The following is a 22,701-nucleotide window of genomic DNA, read 5'->3' as shown; positions in this document are numbered from 1 at the left end:
AAAAGGGCACATCGAAAGAAGAGGAAGGCCTTACCTTCGCCCAGTGTGTCAGAACTAGCCAGGATGGACTGTACCAGTAAAAAAATGTGTTTTTCCACTTTGGCGGGACACAGCTGTGCAGCCTCACCCAAGATAAAGAGATGTCTAACCTACCAAAAGGAGAACAATGAGAGTTAACATACTGTACAGAACAACTCTAGTGAACTGTTTAAGCTGTAGGTTGGTGCTGAACAAAGGAAGATGTTAGAAACACAACATTTAAGAACCAACAGATACCACCAGCCCTTTGAGGATGAAGAAGAGGGTGAGGGAGGCAGGTACAGGGAAACACCAGGGCCTGCTCTAGTTGGTCGGCTCCTTTCTCCCCGCTCCCAATTTTGCATGTTAGAACATTTGCCTTAGTACTTTAAAACTGTAAACCACCTTGGGTGCTTGGGAAGAAAGATCGCATATAAATGCAGCTAATAAATAATAATATTCTGGTCTCACTTACCAAGGCATCTTCTTGTAGCTGCTCTGCTCTGTGCTCTTGGAGGACTATACTAGAGATGAAATGATCACACGTGGCTACAAGACCCCCAAATAAGTTGTTCAGCATATCCTGTTCAAACATGGAGACACCTTGATTTAATTCTTTACTAAGGAAACACTGTTGCTTCTCTCCCTCCCCCCTTCTCTCCCTCCCAACATGTAAGTTTCTCAGACCACCACGCTGAGAAAATCCCCTGATCACTCTTAAAAAGTCAGCAGTTTTTCCTTTGATGAGAAGCCTCTTCCAGAAGAGAACAATGCGGGTTTATTTTGGACACCCAGCTGCAGGCTAAATTGTCTTAACGGACCGTTCTACTTTCCACAGTGGCCGAAGAATCTTTAAGCGGTTTTTGAATTTTCTGGCATCAATGAGACCTTTCCGCATCAACTCCTCTGCCAAGAACACCCCCCCCCCCCCGCTTCCAGCAGTTATTGGGGAACGTCTTGAGTGATTCAAAGGGCTCTGAGAGGTATTTTAGGGTATACAATTTATTTATTTTTTTGTAATGCTGGGTGCTGGCCAGACCTCATCACTGCTCCTTGGTAAGCAAGAGAACACCCAACACTCCTCTGCAGTGACAGGAAACTGCTTTATATCAGGACTCACCCAGCAAGAATAAACTGAGATAGGAACAAGGTCTTTGCCCACCCACACAGCTCCTCTCTTCATGGCATAGGAGCCAACTCCTAGGGGCTTCGACCCTCACAATAAAATATTTGAGCCCTCCCCCCGTTGATGGTCATTCCCATTCAAATGGTGTGTGTGTGCGTGTGTGTGCGCACGCATAGCATCATGTGATCAATTATGTGTGGTGGGGCTTACCTGGGCCCCCACAACATTTTATTGAAGTTAGCACCCTTGTATAAGCAATCAAATGTGGAAGCCTTTCATTATGCTCTGGTTATCTCCTGCTTGGATGACTGCAATGGAGTCTATGCACACTATGTGGGGCTACCTTTGAAGGTGACTCGGAAACTACAACTAACCCAGAATACAGCAGCTAGACTGGTGACTGGGTGCCACTGGAAGCATATAACACTGGTCCTAAAGGATCTCCATTGGTTCCCAGTACATTTCCGAGATGTTGATGCGGTCCTGTATACGGGAAGAGAAGTCTCCACCCCCATCTTACAGCCGGATACTGAGGTCCAGCTCTGAGGGCCTTCTGGCAGTTCCTTCATTGTGAAAAGTGAAGTTACAGGGAACCAAGCAGGGGGCCATCCTGATAGTGACACCCACCCTGTGTAACGCCCTCGCATCAGATGCCAAGAAGGTAAGAAACTATCAGACTTTTAGAAGACCTCTGAAGGCAGCCATGTATTGGGAAGTTTGCAATGCTTGATGTTTTTATATTTTGCTGGAAGCCACCCAGAGTAACTGGGGCAACCAAGTCATATGGAAGGCATATAAGAAATAAATAAATAAAATAAATAAATAAATATTGGACACAATCTTCCCTTTCTTCCAAACCAGGAAAAGATGGCTAGCAGTCTCAAAACTGGACTATTAAAATCAACTTCTATGCGCCCATCGACCCAGCCCAATCTTGAGTGGCAGCATCTCTGCAGGGTCTCGGGCAGGTGGCCCCACAGCACCTGCTAGCAAATCTTTTTAACTTGGCAGTGCCAGGAATTGAAGTAAAGCTGACTTGTCCTGGCAGCTGCTAATATCAAAAAGGGCAACTTGTGGTGTCGAGAAAGCAGTCCTTCAGGGAAGCTGATTGGCTACAACTGATTGCACTGCTGAGAAATCCCAAACAAGTTTCAGAGGAATCCCTCCGCTCAATAGGACTCACCACTGCCTCTCTCGTGTGTTACTAAGCATGGGGAAGAAAGCATAGCTCAAGGACAGTTTCAAGAAGGGTAACCAGTGGGATGTTCAGTGCTTAGAAGGCAGATTTCTGAGCCTCACCTGGGTCTCCTTTGGGGCATCTGAGGCGGCAGTGCAGAGCTTCTGCAGAGTCTCTATGGCTGGGCTAATCGCCTCCAGAGGACACTGGGAGTCCTGCAGCCAACATTTGATATCATCTGTGGGGGGAAAGAAGAACATCAAGCAGCTTAACATGAGCTGGTGAGAGAGGCAGACAGACCAGACGGTTAGTTCAGGTGACAGGTAGAGAGCTCTAGGACAACACGAAAACACTCAGAAGATGGGTAAAATTGGCTTTTCAAATGGACACTCACCCATCAGTCTGCTTTGGATGCTGCTGGGCAGGTGCTTTGCAGTGTTCCCAATCACACATAGGATGTGCACCACAGTCTGCCAGCAAGCACTAGGCTCCCTGAAAGAACCAGAATGTTCAAGTTGCAAACAGCCCTGATGGAGTAAGACAAAAATCCTTCTCCTCTGAATGACACACAGGGCTGCCGCCCACCTGGGCCAAGTCACACTTGCCTGCTGATACTGTCCCAGGCTTTAATTATCTTGGTGTAATCTAGCTTGGGTGAAGAGCCGGAGACCTTTGCCAGCAGCATCCAAGCGGGAGCAGCACGCTCGGTTTCGGTATGGGAGACGACGCTGCTAACAAACACGGAGGAGAATTTCCCCTGCTTCGACCATATGTGGAAAGCTCTGGTCAAGTAGCGGCTGAAAGACAGGACAGAAACAAAGGGTGCTTAGTGGTAGCAAAAAAATGCCCATCTTCCGATGGACTGCCTTAAACTGGGCTGTCGCATGTCATCCTCACAGCCACCTTGTGAGGTAGACTAGGTTGAGAAATGCTGGCTAGCTTTACAGATAGCAAGAATTGGAGCCCATGTTCCTCCAAATTCCATCTGCTATACCACAATAGTCTGGAGGCAGTCCTAAGTCATAGTTCACTCACTGCAAGAAGTGAGGTTACAGGGACCAGGCAGAGGGTCTTTTCGGTAGTGGCGCCCGCCCTGTGGAATGCCCTCCCATCAGATGTCAAGGAAATAAACAACTATCTGACTGAAGACATCTGAAGGCAGCCCTGTATTGGGATTTTTTAAATGACTGATGTTTTACAATTTTTTATACATGCTGTATAATACCCAGATGGGTGGGGCATATATATAACAACAACAACATTATTCACAAGCCTCATGCGTTCTCTGCTCTCCTTCTCCGACACAGCCACCCGACTTGCTTGGAACATTTCACTAACCACAGCTTGGTGTTATGCCTGGATGGCAACAGTGGTTAAGCCAACCTCAAACTTTGGTTTACAAAGGTGGCCTGTTTAAACCAGGTAACACAAAACTGTGGTTAACTGAAAATAGAAGCAAAGTTTCTATGCTCCTCATTGCTGTACCGGAGGAAGGGGGCGAGACATCATGTGAGCACCCAAGACACATTCCCATAATAACAAGTCATCATTTATCATTATGTCTGAACACAGTCATTCTGCTCGCCTGGTACTACCATGGCAGCAATAACTTGCATGTGTTTTAGATTCCTGGAAACCTTTACCAAAGCAGATGGAAAATTAAGAATATTCAAAAACATTAAATTCAGAACAGCAAACCTGCAGGCAGCTTTCTATCCCACCCCACCTCAAATATGAAACATATTTGTGACTAAGGGCAGGTTGGACCTGCATCATTTCTGGCCACCAAATATCTTACTTCTCTGTGCGAAATGCTCCCCCGTTGTGGCCCAAATGAATTTTAAAAATTAGTAATTGACTTACGTTTCCCCTAGTTCTAAAGAGGGAAAGGGGAAGAGAGGTATAGAGGTGCTTTTGAAAATGCAGCAAGCAATATAGAAATGCCAATTATACCACGCAAGGCCCAAAATTGGGACTCGTGACAGTATCACAAATTCCACAGCGGCACGACCCATGAGCGAGTGTTCTATTTCAGTAACTGTTACACGCTATTGACTAATAAAACATACGCTGCTTTTAATCAGCACGCGTATTCTTGCCATTCGAAAAGCATCTCCTCATCCATTTTGAGGTCTCTTACAAAAGATGGAATCAAAGCTTAGTCAGACAAGCAGCATATTGCACTCCAGAATGAAGACAAGTGCCTCTTTCTTAATGAATGATAGTTGCCTTTCTCATTTGCATGCTTCCGATTAGCATTCCACAATCTCTGCACTCAAAAGGGCTACATTAAGCAATAGGCAACTAGCGGCCCAGAGGTTCCCTATACAAACACCACCACAGACCCAGATCCCAAGAGCCTCCCACTTATCAGGGTTCCACAAATTTTGACTGGCCTTGGCAGCCAACTAGAAATGACCCTTTCTCAGATGGAAGCAGCTTGTTCATCTCTTCTGCTTCTCAGTGTGAGTTCAGGAAGCTTGGAGTTTTGGACTATGGGAAAATGATTCCTGCAGCCACACAAGCTCCAGATCTTTGGTCCCCCCCCTCCAGAGGTAGAGATGGCCACCAACCTAGATGACCTTCAAAGAAGACAAGACAAATTGATTCATGATAATACTTTTGATGGCTACTAATCATGATGGCTATATATGTTCACTGTCAGAGAAACTATGCTTCTGAATACCAGTTTATGGAAAGCGCAGGAGGGGAAAATGCTCTTGTGATCGGGTTGTGGTTGTGGGTTTCCTACAGAAATCTAGCTGGCAGCTGTGAGAACAGGATGCTGGACTAGAGTGATCACTGGCCTGATCTAGCAAGCTCTTCTCATGTTCTTAAGGGGACACATATCCGTTATCTTCCAATACCTGTACATCTGCCATGCTTGTTCTCTGTTGCTCTTCAGGACAGGACTGTAGCTAACTGGTGGAACTTGCAAGGAAGCAACTCTTGGCTTAACATTAGAAGAAAATTCCTAACAATAAGACCAGGTGAGCAGCCGTGGCTCAGCTGCAGAGCATCTGATCAAAGGCAAAGCAGTTATATTCATATAGTGCCAAAAGTTAAAAATGCATGACAACATAAGCGTAAGATTATAGGTGACGCTCCACACAGGGAAAGCTCTGCATGTGCTCAGGTGCTACGGACTATACCTTAGTTCTTGACTCTCTTTTGTGAAGTGCATAAGGAGGTCCCAGGCCAACACTTGGCCTCTGTCCTCACGGGAGAACTTATTGCAGTGCTTGATAGGCTGCAGCAAGAGCCGGTCCAGGAACTCCAAGGCTTTCCCCTTCACCGAGTCCTCACAGTCCATGACAACGGGAACGACACCCGTCAGCCAGGCCTTCTGTATCAGAACATTGTCTGGCTGAGACTGAAAGGAGACCGATAGAGATCAACTGATCACATTAACAGATAGGTAGCCGTGTTGGTCTGCCATAGTCAAAATAAAAAAATTCCTTCCAGTAGCACCTTAAAGTTTACTTAGTTAAACTTTAAAGTTAAACTTTACTTAGTTGGTCTTTAAGGTGCTACTGGAAGGAATTTTTTTTATTTTGATCACATTAAGACAGACATTTCAGATAATGAGGCATCAGAAGGAGGCAAATGATCACAACGCTCTTCAGCTGATCACAGGTTGCCTGAAATGGTACAAGGATGAGCAGCATTGAATTTTTACCTAAACATGGGCTGTCCTGCCATTAGAGCAAAATAAAATGCGATAGGGCAGCTTGAAAGCTTTCCGTTTGGTTCCTTCCTCTTTGATATAAGGATATACAGACCCAAAATATGCTTTAAACCAGGAACTGGACTGACATTTAACGTATCTACTGTTTAAAAATCCATAAGCGCTAAGCACTTTGCATAGAATATAAAATATTCATTAAAAATTTTGACTAAACCAAATGTTAAAAGGAAGCTAACATTAAAATATAAGCAAACTCATACGTAAATACATACATAATAAAATTCAAACACATATTAAACTTGTTTTGTTTAAGCAAGTCTACCCAAACACACAAGTCTTTAGTGGGTGTTGAAAACAATACAGTGAAGGCATCTACCTAATAGCAATGGACAAGGGGGTCCAGAGAATAGGAGCTGCCGCAGTGAAGGATCTCTTCTTTGAAAGAACTTGTGTGGTCTATTCTGTTTTTACACTAGACCTCCAAGGTCCACCCATCAACGTTTGGTGTAAAATAGTGGCTGGGGGGTGATAGTGATGGCCATGCACAGAATCAATAAACAAAGTATCACCAAAGTCTCCAAACTTTGCTTCAGGATGAGAACAGAAATCGCTTGGCAGCGGCACAGCGGCCCCATTAGCTAAAGTGGTACCTCATATTAAGAACAGTTTCAGCTTAAGAACGGACCTCCAGAACGAATTAAGGTCTTAACCCAAGGTACCACTGTACTCATCTTTCATTAGTGGAGAATTAGTATTGCTCGGGTGCTGCATTCTGAAGTTGTTGTGATAGGCTTTTTGTTTTTTTTTGTAGTTCTCATACACAGCCTCATCCAAGAACAAAGCCAGCCAACTTCTCTCACCAGTAACAGGTCTGTGATACACTGCAGGGCTTGCTTCCTCACAGAGACGGCAGCATCACGACATCGATCCTGGAGCGTGCCCAAGTCTTCCAAGGTGCAGGAAATCACATGGTGCTTCAAGATGCTCATCAACACCTAGGGATCGGACAAATACACATCTGTCAGAGATGGGGGAACCTCAGGCCTGGAGGCCAAATGTGGCCCTCCAGATCTCTCTATCCAGCCACTGGGTCTCTTCCCAGGCCAAACCTCGCACCAGCCTTGCTTTGCAACCTCATTGAGCATCTTTGCCTGGTTGGAATGTATCTCTGAACTGTGAGAATGCTTCTTACTTGCCTGGAGGATAGAGAGGGGTATGTGAATTTGAGTAGAAACTAGCTCACTATACAAAAGAGAATCCTAGCATTTGTTGCCCCGCCTATTTCCACCTTTGGCCCCACCCACTGCTGCCAAAAGTTTGTCAGGAAGGGAAAAGCCCCGGCCCCAGTCCTTGCCTTAAGTGACAGACACACACTGAGGGATGTCAGGATCATCCCAGAGCTTTGATCTGGAAATTTGGGACAGGCTGTCTTGCCAGATTTGAGACCCAGATTCCAAAGCTATCATGCTAGCAGTCTTTGGTCCCCGGATGGTGGCCACCCTCGGGGGAGTCTGGAACAAGCCAATTATCCCAGCTACAGAAACCTACAATATTCAGCACAACTGACGTCTGTGCAGTTCCGCATTCAAATGTGTGCCAATTCATTACCTTCCCACACAGATTCATTATGCCACTATAAATATTCTAAACATGAGGGTTTAAATGTTAAAAAGTGATTTATGCAAGCTTACATATTTCATTACATAGTAATAAATCTCTCAGCAGGAGATCAAGTATTTGGCCAAGTTAAGGTCACATTTCTCAAGTCATTCATCATTCGCTGTCGCTGTCAGGGACGGGAATCTTCTCTCAGCCATTATCAATACCAATCTAAGATAATTTGATTTATTTAGAAGTATAGCCCTCCCTCTCACAGTGACTTTGGTGCGGGTTATGTATGCTTCCAATTCCAAATTAAGGAAGGATGAAGATGGTGGCCGAATGGAGAGAAGGACCAGAACTAAGTGGTAGAGCATCTGATCTCATGGAGAAGGTCCCAAGTTCAGTCCCCAGCATTGACAGATTTTGGGTTTCTTTTGTTGTTTTTTAAGGGTCAGATGACAGGTGATGGGAATGGCATCTGCCCCGAACTCTGGAGAGCTGTTGCCGGTGAGAGGAGACATCTCTGGTCTGGTATAAAATAGCTCACTATGCCTCTAGCTTAAAAAAATAATGCACACAGATGCAGTGGGAGGTAAAATCCCTGGTACCTCCAGTTAAGAGCGATCAGAGCGCATAGCTAAAAATGACCCTGGAGAACCTTCTACCTGTCAGGGTTGAATGCACTGTGCTAAGTGAGCCAACTCTTGAAACCACCAGAAATACCTTGATCTCAGTTATGGAGACAAGTGAGACCTGCAATATTACATTAGTGTAGAGCGTTCCTGCTCGGTTCCAATTAGCTATGCCTTCATCCACGATACTCCATTCCCCACCCCTGAGTGTTTCCCAGCTCTAACAATCTGCATTCTGTGGCTGCTAAAGATTGAAGGCTGTGTGGGTTGTTGTTGTTTTAAGGGAGGGAGATTACCTCTCTGAAGGGGGAAGTGTAATTTAAAACATTTTAAAATTTAGTATTTCTGCAAAAACCACAAACACCCCAGTACCTCTCCACTTGTTTCTTAGCGGCCTCATTTTGGTTACAATCCTTTTGGCACTCGCTGACTGAGCTTGCTATTAGAGGGAGCTATTATAGTGAGACTGTCGCTTCTGGGTACTGTGCAATTTTCCATGTGTTCCTTTATGATTCATTGCAAAACTGGCTACTTTTAAAGAATACAGCAATGTCTGTTGGTACTGGGAGCACAAAAAGAAGACAGGAACATACCTGGAGGGCGGATTTCCTAACGCTTGGATTGTCATCTGCAGCTCTTAGCCTCAGCATGACCATGATCTCTTTTCCTGTTGCAATGGGGTGGGAGAGAAGAGAATGAAGCTCTTAACTTTTTGATGTATTTTAAATTGCGTACACAGTATGCTTTTTAAATTGTAAGTCGCTTTGAAACTGTAAGTGAATAATAAACAAAGCAAATAACAACAAATATGGTGGTGGTGGTGAAGAGGTTACGGAAATATCGTATGCTCAGCAGAACATTGCACGGATTTAGCATTCTTATAGAGCGCTTCCAGTACTCTAGAGGGCTTTACGTACATTCTCTCAGTAATCCCACAACAGTTGCAAAGGTGTTATCCAATGAGAATTGGAAGGGGGTCGAATTGACACCACACAGAAACTCCTGTTTCTCAGGGTGGGCCCCCACCTGTGGATAGGCTGGGTCGGAAAATGAGCAAAAGGCTTGCTCATGACAGTGCCACCCTACAGGGCGAGATGTGTAAGAAAACTGGTTAAAATACTCCCTCCCCCCCCAAAAAAAACCCCAACAACAACCAATTGCAGGGCTCTGTGTGCAACTGCTTCCTGGATCAAGTAGCGGGGCTTTCCCAAGAAGCAGCTTCACAAAGGTAGAAAATATGAGTCAAAGACATTTACACCAGTTGCTGGGACCCACAAGTGGGTGGAATGCTGTTGCACTCAGGGAGTAACAGTGGGAAAGGGCTATTGCCTTCTGTCCGTGTGAATTGGGGCTCCTAGAGGATTTCAATGCAGAGTCTTTGGAAAAACAAGCTGGTAGATTAAGATGGGCCTTTATTCTGACCCAGCGGGATGTCTCTTATGTTCTTTGCCATACTGCTATGCACATCACACAAGCACATGAACCATTCTATGCAGGTGGGCCTGTCTCCTCTCTCTCAGCTATCTTACTTTATTCTTCTCTTCTGAAAGTCTCCTTCAACTGCCCTTTACAAGCTTCTTCTTTTGGGGGGGGGACTTCAAAGTTTCCCACCACCACCTTGGCTTCCTATTGGCTGAGAACTGAGTTCTATCTTCAGGACGCTCCACTGCGCCATAAAAGTAGGCCAGTATCATTACTGCCATAGTAAAAAGAGGAGCATGGAGCGAATAGGGTCAGCACAGAGATACTGACCTGCCTGAGGCCATTTAATAAATCTGTGGCTAAGGGGACAGACCTGAACCTACCCAGTTCATACAGGCATGCGCTAGCTAGCTATCCTCACACACATACTGTCAAACCATCTTTTCAACTCAGAAGTGCCCAAGGCAATATGCATAAAGAGAGATAAAAGAGGCACTATGCACATCCAGCTCTCTCTCCTCTCAAAGATAACCAAACATTACAACAACTCATATACCACACACACATAAAGTAAAAAATCAAGCAGTCAGGATTCTCTCTCATCTCTTCCTTGCTCAGCTGAATTATGCACCGCTGAGTTCAATGGGGCTCACTCCAAAATAAGGGGGGGGGGGTCCAGGATTGCAGCATAAGTGTCCCATCATCCAACCAGTGTGGGCGAATGATTTTAATAAAGGGTCTACAATTCCCACCTTTTTCATAGGACTACAATTCCCAAGGCTCTTCATTCACACATACAATTGCCATGTGGGCCACACACAATTCCTACATAGATCTGCCCCACATGTAACCATGATATAATGTGTAAGATCTTCTTCTATAAATAAAGCCGACAATATTCTGTACAGGTAACTATTTTCTTAATTAAAAAACAACAACCCTGAATATATTGAAGATGATCAAGTAGGAAAAAGTGAGTGAATTTTAAAAAGGAAAACCCAAGAATGGGTCCAGCATACCATCACACTCAGTAGTGTTGCGCTCTTCGGTCACCTCTAAAGTTTTGAATGTTGGGAAAGTCTTCAGACAATGGCTGGAGGAAACTTTAATAACAACAACAACAATAATAATAATGGTTACTGAACAGAAACTACACCTAAGTGTATCAGGATCCATTTACCCATAACCAAAGAGTTGCCCAGAGATCAGACTACCAGGAAAGATTTGTGATGTCACTCTGACGCTGTGATGTCATAATGACCCAGAAATTCAAGGAAGGCAGCTTGGAAGGAGAAAATAATAAAGATGTGGATTATCATTCATTGGCTTGTCTGCTACTTTTTTCCAAATAACTCCATGGTACATTCATCCTGTATCAGAGGCAATATACCTCTGGATTCCAGTTACTGGGCAGAGTGGGATCAGGTGCTGTCATGCTCATGCCCTGCTCATAGGGTCCCCCATGGGCATCTGATTAGCAACTGGGAGAACAGGATACTGGACTAGCCAGGCCTCAGGTCTGATCCAGCAGGACTCTAAGACATAAGTCTTAGACAGCTGGTGGGCAAGTGATTAGGGACAAAAAGAAGGGTCTTACTAAACATCTCACCCACCTTTCTGGGATGTCAACTCCAAAGGTGACCAATTGGTGAGACTGTAGCCTTAGGATTATAGCCTTAGCCAAGGCACATTCCCATAATTAAGAGTTAGGTTTCTTTGTTTGTTTAATCTGTGTCCTGCCTTTCTACCCAATGGGCTTGCTAACAGCATTAAAAGTAAAATCCAAAATCACCAAAGACAATGTGAGAACAGAATGGGTACAACAAGACATCAATAAATTCAACATAGCTGAACACTGGCTATAAACAACCAGTTGATCAAGCGAGCTGCTTGTTGGTATTAAGGGGAATGGAGAAGGTTCCCTGAGCAAAGAGTTTCTGACAGACCTCTCTTTGATTCCTGCTGAATGGATTTCTGGCACTGATAGAAACAGAGAGAACTCTTCTGAAGATCTGGGCAGGCTTGTATGAGACATGGCAGTCTTTCAGCTCTCCTCCTTTCTCTCCACCAGGAGTCACTCCTAACAGGTTCAAGCATTTATTCCAAGTTCCTCTGGTACATTACAACAACAGGCATGGCAATTTTGAAAGGGTTACCAGTATCTGGTGGCTTGGCTCACCTTCTGTGTTGGTTACGAATGTCTTTGCAGGCATGTTTGAGTCCTGTACTGTAGAACTAGCAGCTGTGGGGGCAAGTAAAAGGAAGATTAAATGCAATTTGGCAGCCAAAGAAGGCTTTTTATACACACACACACACACACACTGTCTGAAGATAGCTCACACGAAGCAGAGGAGGGGTTGACAACTAGCAGCAGCCTCTGAGCTAGATCATGCCCAGCTCTGGACCTTAGCTCTACAATCAACTGAAGCGAGTCAACATAAGAAAGGAAACCCAGCATGCCAGTTCTCTCTTGCTGCATTGAAGAATCTTAGTTGGCAGCCCTTCTTCCAATGAACTCAGAGCTGTGCACATGGGGTTATCACACTTCTCAATCCTCTCAACAACCCTGTGAGGTAGAATAGGTTCAGAGATACTGACTGCTCCCAGGTCATCAGTGCACTTCAGGACAAAGCAGGGATTTGAATCTTGGACCCTGTTAGTCTAACGTCCCACATTCTGTCTGAAACATCATGAAGCCTGTTGATGATCAGCGCTCACTTCCCCCACCATACTTACTGCCCTGCATCAGCTCCTGGATGTTCTCTCTGTTTAGTGTGGATTTTGCTTCGAAACACTGAGCAAAGCTTGAAAGTGCTTTGCTGCGGACAGTTGGGGCTTTGTCCACGCACCGCCCGAGGACCATGGTCTGCATTAGGAATTTGTGTTTCAGAAATGCCTGCTGCTCCTCAGACAAGGTGATGTCCTGCTCCCGCTCTGGAAGGTCCAACAGGGCCAAGGCCACATCAAGAGCAAATACTCTGTAGGAGGCCTGTTGGAAGAAGAACCCCAAGATGCCATGTAGCTTAGAAAGCAGAGCACCACTAGTCACAGGCTAGATGGGTGTTCAGTTTATCGCTCGCAGCATGTCAGGGATGTTGCTGGCTCCCTAAAGGGCCAGTGTTCAAACCACCACTGCCCTCACCTTGTCATTGAGTGAAAATTTATACAGCCAAGCTATGAAGTCTGCGTGTTCTGCACAAGGAAATTTGTACAGCAGTTGCGTCACAGCCAATGCTGCGTATGTTCGGTATTCAGACTTATCAGGAACCTGGAACAAATGGAATAAAGGAAATTGTCAAGGCTAAGTGAAGTCAGGTGATTCGTCATAATTGCTGCAACTTCTGGAGCAGAGTAGAGAGATTGGCAACAGATAGCCCTTGGATGAGACCCAGTGCAAGTGAGATCCCTGGCTTGACAACCAATTAAACCAAGGGACTGGCCTTAGGCTGCCAGATAGAGAGGCTGGGGGAATCCTAAGGAATGCAATGTGATGTATTGAATGACAGCATAGAGTTGTGTTGCATCATAAAGGCCTGCTGAAACAAATTATGAAATTCAGTTCCTGTAAATGTCTTTAATAGATTACTTCAAGATGCGATTCCTGGCTTGTTTGGTTTTAAAACCGTTTAGCTCTAGCGTTACAAAAAACCACATGGTCCTCTATATGTTGCTAAAAACAGCACCAACAAGATGGTCATTCTAAAGTTGGAGAGAGGAAACAGGCAAACCTTGGACTGAATCCAGTCCAAATAAAGTTCTCAGGAGGCCAGTCCATGAAAGAAGCTTGGTCACCAGCTGCTGCCACTACACAGCTGTCTTTAAGAAAACGATACCTCCTTTTTTCAGAAGTGAGGCATGCTATGCTGCTGGACAGGAAAGTAAAGATTATAACCCACCTTGACACAAATATGCTGCAGTAAGATTCGCAGCACAGGGTAGGCAACTTCTTTCAGTTCCTCGATCAGAGAGCTGCACAAAAATGGAAGAGTCAGACACGACATGGCAAGAAGCTCTGGGCGCCTGGCCAAGATACACCACTGATCCATCTAGCTCAATACCGTCTACTGTGATGGGCTACCCAGATCTTCCCATCCCATGGAGATCGTGGGACATGAACTCCTGACCTTGAACTTTGGCGCTTTATCTGCCTTAAGAAAAGGAAACCCCATGAAATTATGTGCCCCTGTTTGTACATTTATGGTATTTCTATCCTGCCCTTCCTCCAAAAGTAAGGGCAGCAAATACAAGGTTCTCTCACTATGAAGTTTTAGGGCAAAAGATATTGAGCGTCATAGAGGAGCAGATACCTATACTTGGATCTGCCCCCTCATAGCAGGCTTGTAAAAGGCCTCTTGTCTGGTCACCTGTGGCAAGTAGGAATTTCTTCCGGGCAAGAGGTCAGTTCAGTGAGCATCCATGTGATTGTAGCAGGTTCCATGTAACATTATTTTACATATTTATATTCTACTTAAAAATACACCCCCAATATACAAGGCACCCAGTAGTCTCCCACCCAGATTGCCAACTAGTTCCATATACCTGCTTAGCTTTAGTAATGAAGCAACATGCTGTTCCCAGATCATAGTATGTGAAACAACAGCAACTCTTATTTTTACAATTCCTGTCCTCACAGCTCTGGAGAGTTAATAAGTGCATAAAGGCTGCATATGGATAAATTTGTTCACTTCTTAAGGCTATCTCAAGCATTCAGACCACGAACCTGAACTACAGAATGATAAAGCCACCCACAAAGAGTTGAGAGTTAAGGATGGTTTAATGCTGTCCTGCTTAGATGCAAAAGCACAAACACCAAGCGACAGAGCTTCACCTGATGAATCCAATGGCTAGGTTCCTAGCGCCAACAGCCTGAGATGGAATAGTGGCTGATGAGCCACTGAAGGCACCTCTCTCTGGCTGCATGAGGATGACAGCGAGCAGACGGTGGAACACAAGGCGAAGAACCTAGAAAAGCAACAAGAGACAGGTGAGTGAGTGGGTGGGTGCCAGGAAGAGTTATCCATGTCATCAGTTCCCCCGCACCTAACACCACTACTCCCCTTTTACAGCATGTGCATCTTTATGTGAAGAAACTAGAGCCAGTCTCTCTCTCGCACACTACCTTATTCCTCTGGTGAGGGAACTTCAGTAGGCTTTTAGCATAGGTCCAGTTAATATTGGTTTGCTAAAATAATTATTCCCCAACACCCTGTTATGCACACAGGAGTGGAAAAATGGAAAGTCTACCTTTGATCGAAGTGTTGCTGCTGATTGCAATAGAAGGCAGACTACATACTCTATTATTAGCATGCCCTGTAGGGCAAATTAAAGCTTCTACACCACACCTCCTACTCTTCTTACCTGGCCAGATGAATGAGAAGTGTGCATCACATTTATTTACGTGAGCTCCCTTTTAATGCACTGTGCCTTAGTTGAGCAAGCAGCACTCTCAAGTAAATAATAATTTTTTTAAAACTATGGAAAGAATGTGTTGTGCAGAAGTCCTCCATTAAAGAAAAACACAAGGGGCAAAGCCTTTTAAGGAAGCAAGTGTATAGAGCCTGCAGAAAATTTGTCTTAGCTCAGTACAAAATGGTGTGAAAATGCCTCCGCAAAACTTGCTCTGCCCTACTTTGTGGTAAAACGGCACACGTCAGTTTTATACAGCAGTGTTAAAGCTCCCTCTAGCAGCCAAACCAAAGAGGGCACATATTCTGCTGCAGGTCCCATTGGTCTGTCTTTATAAATGAGAAAAAATTAATGTCTCTCTCCAGAAGCAAAGGAAGGCTCACTGACTCAGATCAGTTGGTTTCAAGAAAGAAAAATGGCCATATGTGGACTCCTGGTTGCCACAGCACTGTATAGAGAAAGCACTGAGCCTCTGAAGGGGAGGGAAGCATCCAGAACAGGACAGTGGGGGATTGGGACAACCAAACCTCTATGAATTTCTGCTGGATTTTGCATAGTCCTGTCTACCGGTGTTTTACAAGTCCCTTTTAAAAGGCCCCTAAATATCTGATGAACAAGGTGGTTTGCCATTCTAGCTTGATGAAGACTTCCGAAAAACCCATAAGCTCGCACATCATTTTGAAATATTTTGGTTAGCCTAATAAAGACAAAGTTCTAATGTGGGCTTTGACTAATGGGAGCCTTTGCACATGCTAAGAATTATAGACAGAGAGGAGACACATCAACATGCATGTAAGTCATTTTTACCTTATCTTCCACACCATGAAGTGGAAAGCACAACAGCCGTAAGCCAAAGCAGGCAAGTTCTGGGACATACTTGGCTTGGCTGATAGTCCTGTACCAAAAAAACAAAACAAAAAAAAAACATTTAAAGCTCACTGCTGGATCCATTTTATGTGCAGACTAAGAAGTCCTAAACCAAGCACTTGTAATTACAATTCCCCAATTCTTGATCACAAATAGGAAATAACATGTGGCTTAACTGTGGCTGAGGTGGGGGAGAGAGTTTAATATTTAAAAGATCCCCTCACATTCTTTAAAGTATGATATTAAGACTTAACAGAAATAACTCACATCGTCTCTGAAGGCTCAAATCCATGCACGCAGGGCTCAAAACTCATCAGCGTAACAAAGATCTACAAGAGAAGTCAAAGCTAAGAGTTAAATCAAGTGGTAGGGAGAATAGTCTTGACTAAGCTGCCTTCTGACCCAAGGGTAAGCCTATTCAATCCACTGGAGCGAATAGGAGGCTGGAATTCGTATAAGAAATGGGCAATGGCTGACTGTTGCAGGGCAAGGGAATACAGACCTAACAGGCACAGACATAAAACATGGAACATGAGGCCCACAAAGAATATCATGGCCTTCCAATGCTTTTGCATGCTCCAAGTGTTCCATAATTTAAAAGTGCACCAGCTGCAGGATCCAGAGCACAGTGAGCAAATAACCACAAATCATTCTAACAGAGGATCATGGAAGGCCAGGCGATTGCTCAGAGCCCCATGTATCACTTACATTGTAACTATAAATATTTGAGATGACACCCTGAAAAACTGGCCAGAAGATGCCTCTGGGAAGCTCCGAAAGCATGGTATGAAAGCCAGTATCCTCCTCTTGATTTCTGTCCCTGGCACCTGCTTTTTAGAGGGATAGAGGCTCTGAACACAGAGGTTTCATATAGACATTATTGCCAAGAGGTGGGTAATTGGAAATCCAGTGTGGTGTACAGTAGTGGTTAGAGGGCTGGACTATAACCTGGGAAAGCACAGTTCAAATTCCCATTAGATATGAAGCTCACTGGGTCACCTTGGGCAAGCCAGTTGATCGGGTTAAATTACCTCACAGGGTTCTTTTAATGATAAGATGGAGAGGGGAGACCAATGTACACCACCTTGAGACTTGGTAGCCATTTGTTGAGCCTCTGAAACTGGGGGCCTTCTTGGGGGAAAAGATGGTATAAGAATGTATTAAACAAATGGATTTATCCTCTGCAAATCTGATTAATCTTTTTGAAAAGCCAGCCAAGCCAGCAACTAACACCTTGCAGCAGATGGATCTGTATCTGGCTAACCAAACTTGGTGCTTGCCGTATGTTCTGGGAGTTGTAGTCCAAAACATCTGTGGGGCACTAGGGTAGAGAAGGCAGATTCTACACAACGTTGTTTTGATCCCAACAGTTCCAGTCACCTGAACACAAGTCTGCACACACTGTGACCTCTCTTTCAGGGAAAACTTAGAGAGAAGCCTCAGGAGGTTCTTCAAGAGAAGGAAGAGGGCCTCCCGGATCTGAAGCAGCTCCTGTGCAGAAAAGTAAATCTCTTCTTCCTGGTCGTCGTCGTCGTCTTCAAAGTTCTCATCTACCTAGAATGGCAAAATTTTGAAAGACAAGGATTTGAAAGAGCAAGGATGCTCCACCGGCAGCCTGCAAGTCCACTCCCAATAAATCTGAACTGGCCCACATCAAATTTGAACACACACCAAAAGGACTGACCACTAAGCAGAGCAAAAAAACAGACGTCCGAGAGGTGAAGGAGACAAATGTACCTGTAAGCCACCCAAAGAACTGTAGCATGTTTGGGAGCAAATCATCTAGGGAACCGTAAGATTCCTTCCATAGAAGACATGCTTAGCTGAAAAGGCTTGCACATTTAGACAACTGGCATCAATACATTTTATACAAGTTTTTCTTTTTTTGTCTTATGTGAGTACCCAATAGCCCTCCCCCCCCAGAGAAAGAATCATTGCAATTACTGATCACAAGCAGGAGATTAAGAACTGTGTGGAAATAAATTACTAATCAAAGAGAGGACTTGTGGGAACATCGGGAAAGGAAGGAAAGCTTTGTGACGCAGTTACAAATAGAGATTCGTTACGGCAGGCTTGCCCACAGGAGGGGGAGGGGGAGGAGGACCATGGTTATCGGAATGTGAGTTTGACCTGGCAGGGCCCCCTGAGAAAATTGATGACAGACTGGCAGGCCTGTGGAAATCAACGTACAGTCTGTGGGAATGTTTTGTACGGAGGTGTGAAAATGGCGTCTGTCCTTTATGTGATATGGCTCTTGGAGAAGCATAAAATCCACACAGGATATGTTTGTTTTCAACCCGCTTGTGAAGACTATCAGAGATCACAAAGAAAGGAATATATGATAACAAGAAGATGAGGAAAATAACAAAGAGACTATCTGGACAGAACTGTGTAATTAAAGCAGCAGCAAGAGTGATGTTTGGATCCCTTTCGGAGCTCAAAGTATGGGTACCCCCAACAAAATTTTAAAAATTTGGCTGTGTAATTTGGAACTAATGTGATTTGGAATTAATGTGATCTGATTGGTCTGTTAATAATTTTTTTTAAAAAAAAATACATTTTATACCAGTTGGCCATGCCTGCTCTAGCAAGCTACCAAATTTTAAAGCAACATAAAGAGTCTGCTCACCATTCAAACCAGAAGGAAACTGGCTTCCAAAAGTTGTAGAAAATGAGGGATTGCACATTCGAGCATTACTTTTCTCTGAGTTTTTGTATGCATTTGTGTTTGCTATAATGGTGAAGCCTTAACTGATGCGTGGTGACCATTTTATTACAGTTGCTGACAGTCAACAAGGGTGCCTGTTTGTGTAGAAAGACACACTTCACACTTTCAGACTTGTCTCTGGAGCTTGGAGTAACGTTCAACAATACAGAATGGCTACCTCTGGCTAGATGAATCACTTCTCCTTGGAGGTGGGAAGTTTTTTTAATAGAATTTCGGTAACGCATGGGTAATTTTCTTCTTACCATTGTGTTCTCCTCTCTCAGTGGCTTTCCCCTCTTCTTCCGATCACCCTTACAGCTTTTAAGATGGTCTTTTTTCCTTTTCCTGGACATGTCTGAGTCATGGGGCCAGCATTTAGACAGAGTCTGGAGGCATTTTTCAAACATCACTGGATGGAACACCCGGTTAACTATGCTACCTGTCCAAAAAGGAAAGGTGGACAAAAGCCTGCACTTTAAGGAAACAGCATTTCTATACCGGCACATCAACCTTCACCATAAGAAGCATAGAACTAAGCAAGGCAAAAAGGGGAAGGAGCATTTTGCAGCTCTAACACAGTATGTTGGCTAACTTATCAGAAGCAGAAAATCCAAATATGACTCTACCCTATGAATGAAAGCATACTAATCCCCACCGCCCCACTAAATATTAAATAGACACCATCTCTGCCATCTTTTCAGTAGTCACTGAATACATTCCTCTTTCAAGAAGCCCTTTAAGCAGAGATTTTTCCAGCTCTGTATCTGCATTGGAATTGCTTCTAGGTGTTTTATCGCTTGTGTGCTTGCTACCCTAGGCTCCCTTGGAAGGAAGGGTGGGATATAAAGTTAATAAATGATAATAATGAAAACAAAATGGATGACTTGCTGTCTTTTAGCAGGATCCCCAAAGCTCTGAGTTAAGACAGACCCCCTCACACTGCCTAACAGTGGGGCAGGCCCAGATTAAAACCCTCAATGGGAAGCATCCATTTCAAATCTTCATTTGGCCACAAACTTATTGGACTTTTGTTATAAGCAACCTTTGCACCTTCATCCCCAGCTTCACTGGCCAGCCTCCTCCCTACACTCCAAGTGCTTCCATCATTGGTGCCTTGGCCAGCTGACACCATCACTTCCTTCAAGACAGCAGTGATCTCCTTCATGAGTCACTCCCAGCATTGCAGCTAAACCAATAAACACAGAGCCTCTCCTCCACTCTGCCATTTTAACAATTTTTGACAGCTTATGGCAGCCTTGCAAATAACTTCACAACAATTATTAACCAACAATTTTATTTTTATTTTGATGGCCTACTTGCCCCACATATACCCAGCTCAATTGTTTTTGGTCCATTAAGGGTGGAAAATCTGATTGCCTGGAATTAATTCTCTTGTCACCACAGGCAGCCAGGAGATTGCTTATTTACTGGCCTGATTTAGCATAGCCTCATTGATACCCATCAGGCTTATATCCAGTTACAAACATGCAGGGCGACTGTGCAAAGGACTGGCAAAAGTGTTATCCAAGCATCTCTCCTGCTTACCTGGAATTTCAACCAATAAGAAGTATAATCCAGCAGCATGAAGAGCATACAACCGCTGATGAAAATTGGCCTTTTTACTCTGGGCCTCTTGGACAAAGTGATACAAAACGGCGACAAAGGCATTGTGGCAGATATTGTTCTCCACAAACAGGGTCCAGGCACTCTGAAACAAAAGGAAAAAAATCTGACAAGAAGAAACACAACACCTGCCATATCATGACATCAAATATCCACATGGGAGCCCACTGCATGTTCTGAGTTTCAAGGGAGAAAGCGTTACTGGTTCAACTTTCCCAGGTGCACGATTGGTTCAGAGCAGGGGTTGCCATGCTTTTGACCTTCAAGGAAGGTTTTCCACATCTCCTGGCCTACTGAGGAACTCCTGCAGGCCAAAGATGATTCTGGGACATGACAGTGCATGCTGAGCTCACCGGCTAGGCCCATCAGGCCTCATCATCATGCCATGACGCTTGAGAGCACGTCCTAGAAAACTCCCAATACTTGTCTGTGTCTGCACATTCCCATAGTGGCAGTGGTTTGCAGGATCTATCTCAGATAATCCCAGTCATTAGTCTTCTCATCAAGGAAACCCATTAACCTTCCTAAGATTTCCAGAGTTCCCCAGGAATTGGTTAAAAAACACTGGCTTGAAATAATCACCACCTATACCAGGCGAGGAACCCGTGGCCCTCCAAATGTTGCTGGACTACAACTCCCATCATCACCCCCCACCATTGGCAATCTAGTTGGGGCTGATGGGAGTTGAAGTCCTGCAAAATCTCTCTCCCACACCTGATGGAATGGCCATAATCCTCAGGGATTACATAGGGCATGTTACAGATGACGATCACATGGAAGGCTGGGATTCTATGCAATTAGGAATGCTTGAAAGTTGCAATTCTATATAATTAGGAGTGCTGGTTTAACTCTGCTGGTTCCAAAGGGCTTGGGTGAATAAGGATCAGGCTGTACATGGTCAAGCAACAGGCTTCATGGAGGCAGGAACTGTTATCTATCCTGCCAGAGCTCTAACTGCTAATCTTTTGCAAACCTATCCAAACACTTTGGACTACAATTCCCATCATTCCTGACAATCGGGCCATGCTGACTGGGGCAGTTGGGAGTTGCAATCCAAAACATCTGAAGGGCACCAAATAGGGAAATGCTGGATTAAAACCTCCACCAGTGAATTAGAACAAAACAAGCCAATCTTTGCTAACATCACAAACATGCTTCTTACTTCTGCGGTTTCCTGGTCATCTGCAGCGAAGGGGTAGAGAGCCGTGTAGAGTTGGGAAAAGGCATCCAAACCATTGCCCGTTATCACAGCCTCTAGTTCAGAATCCAAAGGCTCAGTCTCTGTGAAATCTAGCTCCCAGGTTGTGTCAACCCAGGCTGGGGAGGAAAAAGGTTTATTAAAATGTATAAAGATATTTTCAGACCAGAAAGCTTTCCCTCAGTTACAAAATGCAGTGACCATCTTACAACATAATAAAATGGAATCACATTACTTCACTAGAATCCAAGGAAGCTTTGGGGGAAGACCTGACAGCTTGAACAGTGTAAAACTAAGCAAGGCAGATAGCCCAAAACAGCATGCAAACTCTAACACAGGCATAAAATATGACAACCTCCTGAAGATTCAGATTTTTTTAAAAGACACTTTATTAATTATAAAATGGAGACAAAAGACAAACATCAAACATACTGGTACAAAAAGAGAAAAACAAAGGATTAGAATGGGCAAAAGGGTGGAGAATGAAATAGAAAATAATACCCTATATTAATTCACGCGATGCATTTTTTATAGTCACAATGCAAGGCATCAAGAAATAAGTTTTTAAAATAATTTCCCTTCTGAGGAAAAAACCCCCAAACAACTGACTTGCTGGGAGGTTCAGGAATAAAACATCAGGCATTACTATGTTATTATCTTTTTATTTGAGGTGGTGAACAGGGGGTTGAAGCATAAATTAGAACCTTTTATTAAAACTAATTATGGCACATCAGCTTCTGCAGTTCCAGGGCAAACATCGAAACATGTTTCATTAAAAAAATTGCCAGTGCTGGGGCACAATAATCCTCACGCTTTTTAAGATTTCAATTCATTCAACATCCCTATTACAAGCATAGGAGCCAATGGCCAGGTTCAGTTCAGTTTCCCTTCAATATTTTAGGGCCTGTTGAAGCCACCTGCATTTAAAAGAATAGGGTGAATAACTTGGCACCCTATGTGATGCTTCCACCCCAAATGTTAAAATACTGTCGTTTGTAATTTCAAGATGTAGCTCAACTTGCATTTCATTCAGTGATTGCTTCAGTAGACCAAGGATTGCTCCTTTGAGAGCTATTTGCCATATTAGCATCACCTAATTGCACTGATTATTGTTTCACAGTGAGAACTGTGAGCCTACAGAGGATCCAAAAGTCCCTGACAAGATCAGGGGATTTTGATTTACAGAAACAGAAATGAGGTCCTTATGCTTGTTGGGTGGTTGTCAAGACATCTGC

The 22,701-nt window shown here is 44.1% G+C and overlaps 1 protein-coding gene and 1 long non-coding RNA gene across 2 annotated transcripts in view; one reads left to right on the top strand and one right to left on the bottom strand.

Annotated features, from left to right (window-relative positions):
- The window catches only part of LOC310695342, a 362,862-nt gene that overhangs the window by 294,000 nt on the left and 46,161 nt on the right, over window positions 1-22,701 (top strand). The gene's annotated exons all lie outside the window — the stretch shown is intronic.
- NCAPD3 (non-SMC condensin II complex subunit D3) overlaps window positions 1-22,701 on the bottom strand; it is a 43,609-nt gene that overhangs the window by 17,876 nt on the left and 3,032 nt on the right. Inside the window, exons 2-21 of the mRNA XM_083479164.1 lie at window positions 21,431-21,585; window positions 20,191-20,353; window positions 18,909-19,084; window positions 17,319-17,492; window positions 16,206-16,267; window positions 15,879-15,966; window positions 14,494-14,627; window positions 13,562-13,634; window positions 12,808-12,933; window positions 12,402-12,654; window positions 11,845-11,907; window positions 10,685-10,768; window positions 8,837-8,910; window positions 6,870-7,004; window positions 5,474-5,694; window positions 2,923-3,118; window positions 2,716-2,809; window positions 2,444-2,559; window positions 494-601; window positions 35-149 (exon numbers count right to left, since the gene is read on the bottom strand). Coding sequence (XP_083335290.1) covers window positions 35-149; window positions 494-601; window positions 2,444-2,559; window positions 2,716-2,809; window positions 2,923-3,118; window positions 5,474-5,694; window positions 6,870-7,004; window positions 8,837-8,910; window positions 10,685-10,768; window positions 11,845-11,907; window positions 12,402-12,654; window positions 12,808-12,933; window positions 13,562-13,634; window positions 14,494-14,627; window positions 15,879-15,966; window positions 16,206-16,267; window positions 17,319-17,492; window positions 18,909-19,084; window positions 20,191-20,353; window positions 21,431-21,585 — 2,610 coding nt within the window. The remainder of the gene's footprint in view (window positions 1-34; window positions 150-493; window positions 602-2,443; window positions 2,560-2,715; window positions 2,810-2,922; window positions 3,119-5,473; window positions 5,695-6,869; window positions 7,005-8,836; window positions 8,911-10,684; window positions 10,769-11,844; window positions 11,908-12,401; window positions 12,655-12,807; window positions 12,934-13,561; window positions 13,635-14,493; window positions 14,628-15,878; window positions 15,967-16,205; window positions 16,268-17,318; window positions 17,493-18,908; window positions 19,085-20,190; window positions 20,354-21,430; window positions 21,586-22,701) is intronic.

Source organism: Podarcis liolepis (assembly GCF_965112155.1).
Source record: "Podarcis liolepis genome assembly, chromosome: 16".
NCBI lineage: Eukaryota > Metazoa > Chordata > Lepidosauria > Squamata > Lacertidae > Podarcis > Podarcis liolepis.
This window is presented reverse-complemented; position numbering and strand designations above follow the sequence as displayed.